Source organism: Parus major, chromosome 4, assembly GCF_001522545.3.
Source record: "Parus major isolate Abel chromosome 4, Parus_major1.1, whole genome shotgun sequence".
NCBI classification, from domain to species: Eukaryota; Metazoa; Chordata; class Aves; order Passeriformes; family Paridae; genus Parus; species Parus major.
Window position 1 is genome coordinate 13351617 of NC_031771.1, and position 14785 is coordinate 13366401.

General features: G+C 39.5%; 1 protein-coding gene across 6 annotated transcripts in view; it reads right to left on the minus strand.

Moving 5' to 3' along the window:
• Positions 1 to 9135, minus strand: part of MAPK10 (mitogen-activated protein kinase 10) — a 146289-nt gene extending 137154 nt beyond the window's left edge. For 4 of the 6 annotated variants that reach the window (XM_015625515.3, XM_015625520.3, XM_015625516.3 and 1 more), the window contains exon 1: positions 8709 to 9135. In XM_015625515.3, the coding sequence (XP_015481001.1) occupies positions 8709 to 8711 (3 nt within the window). In that variant the 5' untranslated portion in view covers positions 8712 to 9135. Of the gene's footprint in view, positions 1 to 4144; positions 4265 to 8708 lie in introns of all 6 variants that reach the window. The other 2 variants (XM_015625517.3, XM_015625519.3) reach the window with 2 other exon arrangements.
• Between the last annotated feature and the right edge of the window lie 5650 nt (positions 9136 to 14785).

Genomic DNA, 14785 nt, shown 5'->3' on the forward strand with positions numbered 1-14785 from the left:
ACTCGAAAAGTACAGCAGACACAAATATTTCATGGGATACATTCACAGGTCACACCTGACACAGGAAAGCATTAAGCTCACTCCTTTTCAGTAAGCTCAGACTGACACATGGCAGAATAAAAGCATTTGGTCCAGCAGTATTCCAGAGCAAAACTAAACTGGAGATCCCTCAAAGACAGACACCAGGCACTTGAATTTTTTAGATAAATTTCATTTTCACTTTCTAAATATGCAAATAGCTTGACCTTTGCGGGGCTAGTTCAGCTACTGGGGGAATACAGACAGAGATACAACACAAGGTACGTCCGTGCCTTTACAAGCATTAGAAAACCAGCAAATATTCACTTTCCAAATAAATAAAAAATATATTTTTTAAGACTTTCTGTCCCAAATATCTAAAGACCCATGTTATATGATCTCAAAATTCCAATATACCACTAGGGAATAATCTTGGTGGAAGGACTGTGAATTTTTGAAGACTCACTCTTTGACATACTCAAGCTTCCCATTTTTTCAGTGATATAAACAAAAAGCCTACATTTTGTTAAAGGAAAGCTGGTCGTTTCTCACATGTATGTGATACTTAGCCCAGGGCATTACAAAAACCCAAATACTGCATGAGTTGACAATGTTCTATTTCAATATACTTTAATTAAAATACTAATCTTAAGGGCTGTAGGAATAACTAAAGACAAACCAAGGATGGAGGGAGAAGGGATATGAATCAGAATAAGAACTAATAGCATAAACTCACATAACATTATCTGAGTTTAAAGGGCAGTGAAAACACTCTGCAAAACAATATCCTGGGGACACAAAAAAGAAAATCCATACAAAGGAAAAATTATAATCAACAACAAAAAATGCAAAGGCAGGAAAATTCCTTTTATGGGCATTTCCAGTGAGGTTTATTGAAATAAAAGGTTCCATTGCAAAGTCTAAAGTCCAAAGTGAAGATCCCAGCACTTTCTGAAAAAATCCAGTCCCCTTGAAAAGCAGAGAAGGTGGGCAGCTGAAGTGCTGAGTATTAGAGGTCACTTCTGGAAAACCTTTGTTTGCATGTAGCTGATCACATGACAAATAGCTTTTGGAAATAGGCTCAGGCAACAGTCCTCCAAGGGGAAATGTGCTGCACATTACATCACCATCATCAGTAACAGGTAATAGGTTTTTACATTTATCATATGCAGCAAATTTCATATAAACATGTTTTTTCTATTAGGCAGAGGAGCAGAACACAAGTTTCTCAGAAAAAACTGTGCTCTGAGTTCCTCTGATTTTTCCTCATGCACTTAACACCTGTGATGAACATAAGAGGAACCAATACAATGTTCCAAAAAAAAAGTGACTGTACTAGTAAGTTACCAAGCCAAGACACTACAAAATAGATCCTCAAATGTTTTTTTCTAGCACTTAAAAAACCCTAAAATTCCTTTATCCCAAGTACTTTTGCTTCTCTGCATAGATGTATTGAAGCCTTTCTCTCATGTGATTTCTAATAAAATTACTAACTCAGCTTTAAAAAACACCCATTGCCCACAACACTAACATTAGGTTTTTTGGTAAACAGAATATCCCAAGTTTTTTCCTTGCTTGTTCTTTTCTGTGATGAATATTGATATGTACTTTTGTTCTCCAAATGATGCTTTTCCTGGCCATTTTTAAAAGATTTTGACAGTTAATTCAAGTTCACTAATTATATGCTAATTTTTAGATGTGGTTTCTGATTTCACATACAATTTCGACAGTTGCAAAGCTTGTGTTTTCATCAACAGAAATTGCTGAATGCAAAATAAACTATATGATCAAACTTCCTGCCTTAATGGGCAATATTAACTGCAGAGAGCCTGCACAGAGAGCATAAGCCCCAGATTTCAAACTGCATTTGCTACACACACATTTACAGAAGTGCATGCCTAATTCCTATACAAAGTTTTAAATCCATGCTAAAGGGTTGTATCAAATGCCTGAAGATGCCTACAGATGTTTTTTGTGGAGCTGTAGCCTCACAACGAGACCTCACAGTCCTTAATTTCTGTTAAACATATTTAACTAATTTTGCCTATTAATGCTGTGTCATCTGGGAGGAAACTTCTCAAGCAACTCTCTCCCTTATGACATCTCTGAGTTCTTTTGACACATTTCATATGCTGTTTCTGAAAACCTGGTATTTGCACTGATTACCCACCCTAAAGTCTAAATTGGGAAGAAGAGAGCTGGAGGAGGTGACTTAGACATGCACTGAACTCGGAAAGTAACCTGAACAGAGCCATTGGTAAATGCCTGAAATACCACACAGCAAACATCAATAGCTGCAACATTAAGATAAAGACATCTTGGTGACCTGGGGACAAAGGATCAGGTCACACTGCTTGTAGACAGCAGTACCACTGTGTTCCAAAATTAGCATTACATATACTACTAAATGCAAAATCACCAGGAGTGGGAATTATCATCAGCCAGCTTCTTAGGATGAATTTTTCTACTTACACAGCAATTTTAATAATGTTAATGGTGAGAGGAACTGAGCTGCCATGACTATCAGCTAATTGCATTAACATGTACAAAACGCCATAAAAAATTCATGCCATGTCTTTTTAGCAACCATTCAACATGGACATGTTAACAAAAACCTTTATTTGCACCACTCTATCAACTACCATAAATCATACATACTTTGCCATTGCCAGCTTATTTAAAATTCTCATTATGTACAGCTAGCAGGTTATCTGTATGCTCCTAAACATAGAAATAAAGCAAAATAATTTTAATTTAAAAAAATATGGCTTCAGGCTTCATTGTAAATTCAAAAGTCACTCAGACCTATTCATATGCAAAAGGCTCAGTGTCACAGACTCTAAAGCCCAGACACTAAGCCAGGATGAAGGCTGTCTTGTTAACCAGAATTACCTTAGGACAATAGGCTCTAAAAGCCAAAAGAAGTTAAAAATATCATAGGAGGAAAAAAAAAAAGAGGTTATTAAGTGCTACATAAATGTACTGCTTCCACTGGATGTCCACAAGTCAAGGATGTGAGCACCCAGCTCCTCATGCCACAAATCACTGTCCATGTCCAGCGTATGTTTCTCTCCTTGGGAAACCCTCTGGAATCCAAGAGAACACAAATCTCTCAGTGGCACTCTGGTAGGCACTGCTTTCTGCCACTCATCTCACTTCAAAGCAGTCAAATAGATTGAACTGACACCTGTTTAATTTTTCTTCATCAGCTTCATCAAGGATGAAAGCATCACCAGAGAGTCCATTTCATCACCCTTAACGTTACCCACGTGCCACATCTACAAGTAAGAGCTCCATTTCCCTACAAAAACATTTCAGTGACTGGGAGCTACAGCTTATTGGAGCAACACTTGCAGTTTTTGAGAACAATTCCATTGAGATTACATGAGAAATCTGAAAGAAATTCCTCATCTCCCAAAGGTACACCAAAACCATCCTAAAGAAATTATCAGAACCAAAATGATGCATTATGTATGAAATATTCATTGAAATTATTAGCAGACTTAAGATAGTTAAAGATACAAAGTATTTTTAAAAAGACTGATTTTCATCAATGTTCTTACTATTTTCCTGTCCAAGGATAAAGAGATATATGTCAAAAAAATCTGTGAAGACTCCCCACAGTCTTCTACAGCCATTTCAAAGAGAAAGAAAACAACCTTTCCTCTCCCCCAACATCAAATCAAAGAGATGGAAAATATTACTTACAAAAATCAGTCCAAAATTGTGGATTTTGCAGTAGTGAAACAGATTTTGCCATTTTAAATAGTGCTCAGAACACTGCATGTGGAGGGTCTTTTTTTAAATTGTTTGGCTATATTAACACTTCCTCTGAAACCACATTCTGAATGTGCTCCATCTGAGAACTGTGCAATGCAGAAATTATACACTTGGAAAACTCATTATAAGTTTTATGTTAATGAGTAGTATTATGTTAATGTGTACTAAAAATTACTACAAGTTGTAACTTTAATTTTTCCTGCCTCCCCCCTAAAAAAAAAAAAAAAACAAAAAAAGGGAAAAAAAATCAGCATGCACTTTGGCATTAAGCATCTTTTGGCATTTGGCTTTTTTTTTTTTTTTTCTGCCAAGAAATATGATTTAATAAAATAATACATTGACTCACCACAGCATGTGTTATGTCTCATCTATAGGAAATAGTTCAAAGGCATCAACTTCATGCATGGGTTGCCATAGCTGATATTTGAGTCTGGCCTGCTGTTGGTACAGGTTTCTAATACTAGCCCTAAGCACAAAAGAAGAGAAAGAAATATTTGGGGTTTATTTTTCAAGTCTGATCGACACAGAAAATTTCAGAAAACTAAACTAACCTGGAATATCAATATGTGCACATCATATAACAAAGACTTGAGATTTTCCTCTGATAGTACCATAATTCATCCTATTCAGGCAGTATCTGTACCATAAATTTCCTTTCTTCCACACAAAGAAGAAAGGCAGGAGATAGAAAATAATGCAGGAATGAAGTGCTCTTTAAATGGGAGAACTGTGTCACAGTTATTCCCCCACCAGCAAAAAAAAAATTTAAAAAATAATAAAAAAAAAAAATTAAGGCTTTAGTGCTGAAGAGCACATGTTCAAGCGTGTTCAAATTGAAACAGATGGCACTAAAAAAGAAAAAAAATATCACAAAACTGATCTAAAACAATTATTTGTGTTTCTATACTATCTTTCTCAGGCCAGATCTTCAAATTTTTCTTTGGAATAAGGAATAGCAGAAACTATCTGTAACAAGCTGAGATGTGGACACAGTCACCTGCCACCAATACCTGGGGATGGAAATTAAATTTGACTCATGACATTATTAACATCTTTAAAATCTGTGTGATATGGATACATACAGGCATCAGGAAAGGCCTGTGAATTCCTGCTGTTTACAAAGTAGCACCCTCTTACAAACAAAAAACAAAGCCTGTGACAAAAAAGTTCAACTGACAAAGCACATGCAGCCAAGAAACTTACAGACAACCTCAAGAACTGTAGGAAAAAGCAGATGCTGTGATATTAAGATAGTGAATAAGAGAATGAACAATCAAACATGGTGTTCTGGTACCTAATCACTGAACAAAAGTGATTACTATTAAGTATGAGGTTTGAGCAATACTGTCTTATCCCTGCATCCTAACATGTTTTCAAAGTATCTCAGAAGAGATACTTGATATTAAGTAAAAGAAAATTAAAAATTCTCATGAGAAAACAACTACTTAACAAAAAAGGGCCAAACTCATGCTCCTGAAGTCCCACCCTCAAATTACAGTTCCTAAATTGCTGGGTTATTGACCTCTTAGTGTAGAATCCTGGTGAAGCAGCTATTGACTTGACTGCAAGGCTCTTCTGGACCTCTGACTTTTACTGATTATTATTTCACAAAAGTCTGGAGAATCCAACATACCCAAAGATTCCTGTTAGATCAGGTCCTAACACACCCCAAATTTCCCATGTCACTGCTGTGATGTGAGGAAGGGGCTGCACTCACAGGGTCATCAACATTGTCTTGTTCTTAGACAGGAGAAAAGCCCAGAACCTGCTTAAAAATACAACAGTTGCTTTTCCTTTTTCTTGCCATAAAAAGACACAGCTCTGTGCTCCAGGCATTGTCAGGAAGAGCCTAGGGTACACTAAAGCTAATGAATTCACATCCTTTGTGCAGAAATGAAACTGGGAACATACCACCACTAGTGAGTTTATACACCGTAACTTCTACCAAAAAACTCACTGTACAAAAAACCAGTAAGACTGGAAAGTTTCAGGACTTGAATTTCCTGCCCTTCTCTTCTAACAACTAGCCAAGACTGAATCTAAAGCTTGCTAACAAAGCTACAGCTATCAGGCTAAAACACAGTAGAGCAGCTCAAGGACAGCTGTGTAACTTTCATAAACAGTGGACAGGGGACCAGGAAATTCCATCCCATCCCATCCCATCCCATCCCATCCCATCCCATCCCCTGTACTGTTTTTGACTTTTACTTTAATCACTGGTGGTCCTTTTATGAGGGTTGCAAGTAGCCTTCAAAACAGTAAGTGTGCAAGAATCACAGAAAAGGAACAGTAAGTGTACAAGAATCAAAAGCAGAATATGAGCGTCGAAGGCCAGAATTTTTTTATATCTATATTCAGTACTGTAGTCCAATGAAGACTCTCTCCTTTACTCCTGATGACATAACAGAGCAATCTGTGGTGATAACATAACAGCAAACTGTGGTGATTCTGCAATCATTAGGCTTTCAGGACATAATTTCTAGTGATGCTATTATAAGCTCAAAATGTAATCAGTGGAATGGGAGGGGCTATGGGTATAGAATGCTTGTGATAAAAAAATCCAAAAATCTACTTGAATTTGAAAATTTATCAACAAGCTGGTGATATTTTCTGTGATTTGGAATTATCCAAGGAACTGGGTAGTATCTACTGAACAACAGTTCAAGAGACTGCCAATTTTAAAGCTGGAGGCCTTTCCTTAAATGCAGCTTTTCTCTCTTCCAAGTCTTAAGAAAATTATGATGTCGTCTGCAAAAGCAATGCTAAAACCATCTTCCTTTGGGCCTGTTTTAGCCCTCCCTTAAACTGGATGAATTTTGCAATGAACTGTAAACTCCAAGTGAACTTTATGACCTTCTGCAATACCATGGCAGTAAAATTTTGATAACTCTCTCTTTGCTTTCCCAGATTTGGTGCTCTAACACTGTTTGAAGGTATATTGATCCAGCACTGTTAAATCACTAAAAAAACACTGCAAACATGCCAGCCACTGACAGCAGGGAAAAAACACCCCAAACCTAGAAGGAAACACTCATCCCTGTGGTCTGCTCGTAGAAACATGTGTGTGCACTGAAGAGGCTTTTTGACAATGAGAAGGACATTTTCCAAGCAGGCAGACAGGCAGCTGAAGTTAACTTATTTTTCATGGCAAGTGATTTCTGCCCTTATCCTATTTAGGAACATCCTTGTAATCCTAATACTCCTCAACAATACCATATTTACAAGAGGACCCTGAAAAATTATGCATACCCTGAAACAGCAGGAGAGAGCTATGAGCAAGAGCGCAGTTTATTGAGAGTCAGGGAAAAAGAATATTGTTTAATGGCTGAGGTCAAATCACCTTTGTCATTGACATCTGCATCCCTGTAAGACAAAGTCATTAGCTGAGCCAACTGAAAGGTATTCCTAGCAGGCAGAGAGCAGCCAGCCAGAGGACCACAGAAGAAAATATTGCTCCAGTGCTCCTGAGCAGTGATTACATAGCAATGTACTGAAAGAAGGTTAAAACAGCGGAGGTTTGGTGCACCCCATTTTCCCCAAGACATGGGGACCGAGGACAGGTTACATGTGTGCAAAGACAGACAGCTCTGTGCTGTACCCACACCAGCCTGTTCCATCTTAGCCCTTCTCTTTTGCTGAAGCTGGGCTTGCAGGACAGCCTCCGTGTCCTCCACCAGGCTGATTTCAGACTCCTCTCATCACTTACAATATACTCATTTGCGTTTTCCTCCTAATAAATTTCTACTCCATGCCATTTATTTCCCACAGAATTTGTATTTTTCACATAGTGTCAGTTTGTCCCTATAGAAGCCTCTGGCAAAACTTACAGTGAACATACCAGAGGAGGGGAAAGTTGCACTGAGGATATTGGGAAGCTATGCAGCAAAAGGAACCCATGTAAACAAGCTCACAATCCCCCAGCACAGGAATAGTGTGAAACATGCCCATCATGGTTCACTGGAAGCACTGCCTGATTATCAAACAATGCTGTAACACTTAATTATCCAAGGCAAATTTATATTATTTCTAATAATGTCACTCTGCTGTAAAAAAAAACCCCACAATATTTCTTCCTGTAGCAGTAGCTTTTTTCTGCCAGAGGATTTCCCTGCAAAGCAACATTGATTTCACTGCAGCATCTACAGATTGTTAATTCTCTTTTGCAAAATAACTGGCCCGTGGCTTGCTGTAAACACCTCTCCTGAAAGCTCTTGTGGTTCTGTAAAACCCAGTGGGCTGAGTTGCTCACTTGAATCCAAGTAATGTGGAAGAGTGATGATTAAAGGCTACTTTCTTAAAAACAACCCCCACCCCCACATCCAACAAGGTCTGTCAAACACTTCCACATACACACTTTTTTTTTTGGCATTCAGTCACTCTGCAAAAGACCAAGACTTCTGTCCTCTGAATCTTCCAGCTCCTTGTCCTCTCTCTATTTTTCCACGTTCAAATTTTATACGGCCGCGTATGGACCGTGTAACCCCCACAACACCCTCATTTTTCTACTGAACTGCAAGCCAAGACACCTCCTTCCCCCCAAAGCCCCCAGGCAGCGTTAGAGGTGATGAGGCTGAGTAAAACCCCACTGTTTACATGAGCCAGCTGGTAAAGCACCACCACACTCCCATCCACAGTGTGCCCCTGCCCTGCTCTCACGGCCGCCGGTCACCTACAGCGCCCGAACATTAAAGCTCATACACACCCGAACACAGGAAAATGATGCTTCTCTGGCCACAAAATGGACAGGTGCAGCCTTCTTGCTTTGCGTAGCAGTTTACTTCATTAACCTCTCTCCCTCTCCCCTGCTTTAATTTTTTTTTTTTATTTTTTTTTACTCAAGCAGCAATCAATATTCATCACCCCACCCTGCGAAAGCAGTTAGTCAAAGAATATTAGCATCAACCACCTACCATTCCTTGCTTGCGAGCTATTCTCCTCGTCCAGAAACCTTTTCCCCAAACTGCGACTTTAGGTGGTATTTTTAAATCACATTCCAAACAGTGCCGAGGGAAAAAAAAAAAAGGGGAAAAAAAAATGGGGGGGGGGAGGTATTTATAATAATGGGGGGGTGGGGGAAAAGAAAAAAGGCAAAGAAAAAAGAAAAAAGATGGGCAGCTGGTTTCAAGGTAAATCACTGGTTTCCTTTAAAGAACAGAATAAAAGCCTGGGGGAGAGGGTAGAAGAGAACAGAAAAAGGGGAGGCAAAATGTCTGATAATAATGAAATAAAAGGGGAGGGGGGGGAAGAGTGGCTTGCTGAATCACGCTCTTTCACTGCCTGGAAACCATTGTGCAGCGTGATGCTGGCTGTACCATTGTGGAACCTACCAGAGGAGACAGGCAGAGAGCTTGGGGAATGGGGCTGCTATGGCAACTGAAAGGAGCACACATGACGTCAAAGCACACAGAGGTCTCGCAGGGGGAGGGAGAGAAAAATCTAATCTGCAGCCACAGCCACGGTATCTCCTGGAGAATCAGGAGATACAGCAGCCTGCAAAGGGAAGCTGAGCAGCTTCCTGTAGCACTTACCAGCAGCAGCAGCAGCTCAGACATCTGCAGTACAGAGGGAAGGTGGCAATAGCAGTGTGGATCTGCTCTTTTGTTTACATTAGCTGCTATATGAAGGCATAAATGCCCACCACCCTGAAAAAATGTACACGTCTTTAAAATTCAATCAGGTTTCATGCTTGGGAGAGAGAGTCAAAAAACTAGTAAAATTACAACATGTCTCCTCCACAACTACTGAACACAGCTACTGCTCAAATGAACAAGCAGGGCAACTCTTGGAATCCCTCAGAAGCCCAGGGACCTGCTAAAGATCTCCCCACTAGCAGTATGTTGTGCACCACTGCTAGACTGCCACAAATCCCACTTCTAAAAACTACCACTGTACAGAGGAACTACTGCATTTTTTGCTCACAGAACCAAGTAGAGTTGGTGATGACTTCTGATGCCCTCAAGTTTAAAAATTGGGTAGATAACATTTCTTCTGCACATATCAAACTGCAGGATGTCTCCTCTCTTCTGACATTAAACAGCAAAGAAAGTACTACAGAAAAGTAGAAAGGCTACTACACTTCCATGAGATTTAGGCTGGGAAAAGAGCTAGTCAGAAATACTATAGTAGAATCATAAAAGAGTTTGGGTTGGAAGCAACCTTAAAGATCATCCAGTTCCAATATCCCTGGGCAGGGATATGATTCATTAGCCCAGGTTGCTCAGAGCCCCATCCAACCTGGCCTTGCACATTTCCAGGGATGGGGCATCCACAGCTTCTCTGGGCAACCTGTGCCCGTGTCTCACCACCCTCACAGCAAAGAATTTCTTCTTCATATTGAACCTAAAATTGCTCTCTTTCAGTTTGAAGCCATTCCCCCTTGTCCTGTCACTCCAGGCCCTTGTAAAAAGTCCCTCTCCATCTTTCCTGTAGGCTCCCTTCAGATTATAGAAGGCCACAGTTAGGTCACCCCAAAGACTCCTCCAGGCTGAACAAACCCAATCCTTTTTACCTTTTCTTCTGTTATGGTGACATTCTATCTTGCCAAAATACCCCTTCAAAAAACCAAACCATTCTCTTCAGTATATCAATTTCATTGGTCAAAAAGAACACCAAGGAACACCTTGCAGCTTTCCTGCCACTGGTCTGAAGATTCCACAGGTTTGTTTTACCACACCTAGAGCCAAGCACAGTCATGTGTGACCAGGAAGTGAAACACAGAGGTTATCCAAAAACAAGGTTGGGTAACTCTTGCTTTTCTGAGGGCCACCCAAGTGTTTTTAGCAGCCCATACATCGACATACAGCATGGCACATAAACATTTAAATCATTTAACCTAACCACAGACAAAGTCAATGGCTGTGATGGGCCCCTGAGCTACTGGTTGCCCATTCTTTTCTACATATACCACTCCCCCTTCTCCTTTAGCCTGTTCCTCCTGCATCTTCTTATTCTTTGGATCCTCCTGCATCTTCTTATTTTTTGTTTTGTTTCACGTATTGTTCCTGCATACATAAATACATGCATGAATGTCTAAACACATTTAGTTGCAGCGAGAAAAATTCCATAGTTCCAACTTTCACACAGTTGTGTTGTTGTTTTTTTTCCCCCCCATTTACTTAACAGCTCTACCACAAGGTAGCAATCACCAGAAAGTCCTCCCCACACTCTACAGATTACTAAGAGAAGATGTGAAGGTGTCCTGCCATTGTCACCAGTGCCCAAAGGACAGCGGGCCACAACTCCCACTGCAGTTTGCAAACACCTGCACAGTGGAAATAAGCAATAAGCCAGATACTTTTAATGTATCAAGCTACTGGTCTCAATTCTGGTCTTCTTCAACAATTCACTATTGTTAAGCAAAATACCAGAATGAAATTACGTCTCTGAAGGTTTTTTCCCCTAAAAATACACCCATACACATATTTTCCTGTATTACAAAAAAACATTCAGGATACAATAAATTAAAGTTTTCTAGGAAAAAAAGCCAACAATCCCACACTACTGTGTGAGTCAGGAAAATATCTTTGAAAATACCATTAACTGACCACTCACTGGTGCAGAAGGGATTAAGGGTGGCTGTTTGAGCATAATTTCAGGAGTGGGATTGGAGAAACAGAGAGGAAACAAAGGGCCTAAGCTTCTGCAGAAGTGACAGAAGCTTTGGAGTATAATTAGGATTCTTGCCCTTGAAACAATGTATCTGATAGAACACAGTGGCTTTTCAAATGCTTCTTTTCCCAATCAAGGGATGCTGCATCCTCGAGCTCAGCACCAATTCTCTCCACACTCACCTGGGGTGATTACAGTGTCTTCCCAAGATGCTTTACTGGCTGGGCCAAGACACACTGAGATGCCACAAAATGCATTCCACACTGGAGTCAGGCCTCAGCTAAACACTGTAATGGCCTGACACAGTGCATCAGATTGGCATCAAACAATTCAAACAAATCACTTCTGGCATCAGTTTCCCAGAATAGCTGCTCCAGCTATAACTGGTGGATATGCTTCCCTGTGAAGGTAAGGCCAGAAGTGGGTATGGTCTAAACTTAAGGTCGACTGGATGGGAGCAGATGTTTACAGCACAAAATTGGCTACAAAGGTCACAGTGAGCCAAGAAAATTAATTTCAGCTAAGCTTTTGGACCTCCTCTTTGTGCCTCTAAAGCATTCAGTGTTGGTCCTCCTTAGCACAAAAACAATTCCATTTCAAATGCAAATTCTGTAGCCCAGAAGATGAAAGCTAGACTGTACCTCTGTCATTGATTTTCATGAGAGACACTGGAAGCACATTTCTCCCAGAGCCTGCTGCATGCATGGCTGAATGTAGCAGCTCCTGAACTGCCACAGTTTGCAATCCAGTACATGAAAGCAATCTGAAATTGGTGATGGCTTAATGCAGCAGGTTGCAAACTGTGATGGTTTAAGAGCTGCTACACGCCCCCTTCAGTTCTGCCTGCCTTGCAGGGGTCATATTGTTCTGAATCACATTAAATTAGGGCCACTAAAATAAAATCCTAGCGAGCAAGCATCTTTGTGTTTTAAGGCACGAAGCAACAAACCAATCTCTGAACAAAATTATTCTATCCAAGTCGGTGCTAAAGCCGGAACTGAGGGATTTCTCAACAATGCTTTCAGCCACAGTTTTGTATGATTCCAGTCTGATGCAATGTTGCAGTCTCCAGTGGAAAAGTGAGGGTGTGTGCCAGGCTCTCCAAGGAACCAGACACTGCTGTTCTCCCCAGGTATGTACCCATTGTACATGAAAACCAAGAGTTTCTTTGTTCCAAAGTTACTTTTCAAGCTTGAGGATGCAATATAACTCCTTTTTTGCAGCTCTCATTTGTCTGCCATACTACCCTCCACTGTACTGGACTTTTCAGCTATTTTTTAACAAAATTCAAAAATTTGCAATGCCTTCATTGCTCTAATTCAGTCTCATTCCCAAGAAAAAATTACTGATGGAGGTTGACCTGGAGTTTATGCCAGACAAAAGAAGCAATAATCTTGGATTTTGTGTTCATCTCCATCAAGAGGCCTTTAAAGCCATTATATTTTCCACATTGTTATTATGCTAGTGGTTGAGAAAGGCTCCTAAAAAAATGTAAGAAATCTACACATATGCCCTTCTTTTACTCCCTTTCCTTCTACCACTTCTTCACTGCCACAGCATAAGAAGTGTACATTTTAACCTCAGGATTTCTTTAACTTTGTTATACAGGTGGACAAATGTAACAAAACTAAACTAAGACAGAGAATTAACTATGGCCAGCATCATGTCAGCTTTCTATATAACTCTGAGGTGAAAAGGCACAATCTAAACCTTCCTTTTACCTTCATGAGGCCTGACCAACACAGAGATGCTGCAAGTACAAAGTGTAATTGGAGACAAAGCCAGGTAATTGAGAACAGGCAGTGACAGGGCAGGGCACAGCTCTTGGACAAGTCCACTCGATTCATTTTTTCACAAGGGAGGTTTTAAGTGAAAGAAACTGTGAATTGGCACAACAGATGCACCAGAAGAATTCTTAGAAGACAGACTGGTTAACAATAACCTATCCAAGGAGTTGCACTGATTACTTGTTGTATATTGCACAAACAAGAACAAAATCCAGCAGCTCTCTGGCCAAAATCCATTATTTTAGATATTGAAACCCTGGTTTAGATGTAGTAGAGGACAAGAGCAAATTCAGAAAAAATGGTTCTTCAAGTCAAGAGTGCTTTTCATTACCCATACATTTCTACATCAACATCTAAGATAGGATGAAACAAATCTTAGCAGATATGCATTGAGCAGCAACAACAGGAGAAATGGGCACACAAATTCATGCACATGAATTCAAAAACTTGAAGCCTTTACACTCATCATCATTAGAAAAAGGATGTCCTGATAGAAATCCCATAAATATGAAACAGCAAGATGCACAAATACCTCACCAGCAATAAACCAGATGTACAAAACTGGACTGTTAAGTACTTACTTGAGTAAAGGGAATGAACTTAATGAAGAACTTCAAGCATCTAAGTGTTAGAGAAACAGGAATGTCTCACTGTACATGAAACAATTTTATCTGTACCTTCAATTACATTCATGTACCTTCATCATAGGTGAAAAATATTTTATTGCTTATTTGATGGCACACATATCAAAAGAACAACTTCAGCACGGAATAATACTACTGCCATTTTTGAAACTGCTTTGTCTGCTGTAAGGGGCTGCATGTCCTGTAAAACTCTACCAAATAAATATACCCTAAAATGCACCAATATAATTTTGAATAAATTTATCATGGGTGTTTTATTGTTCTAATGATATAAAACATTACATAAAATGTTAAAGGTGCCATAAACCAAACGCTTACTATGAAAAAGAAAACAACCTTAATTCTAAATTGCCATCTGAAGGTAATGCCATGAACTGCTCAAGTCTTATTTAATTTTAAAAACTGCCACTTCCTGTATTCAGTAATTCTTCCAGAGCAAATGATTTCATGCTCAATTCTCCCTGCAGAGATACATAAGGCATGTATGAAGGATTCAATTATAAATTATTCCAGTACAATAGAGCACTAAACAGAATTGAAACTTGTTTCAGGATGCAAACAAACAGAAACTAATCCCTCTCCCAAATAAGTACTTTCTCCATTTACATAACATGAATGCACAGACATCATTTTCAACATTTCACAGGTTTACCTGAAAACCATGACACACTTCCAGCTGACTTCTGTGAAAAATTCCACACTGTCAGTTCACTTTGCTAGGACCATAAAATTAAATCAGACTGTGACAGATGGTGTCCAGCCTGTCTGAAGATATTATCTGCTGCATAAATATTGATGATTTCAGTAAGTTGTGCTCCAAATATACATTTTGAAACAATACAGATTCCAATCTTGAGCCAACAATAAAAGCTTTGGCTATGCTATCATGACAATAATATTTTCTCCAAGGTAGGATTTAGAAGACACGGGCCAAATAATTCTCTTGAC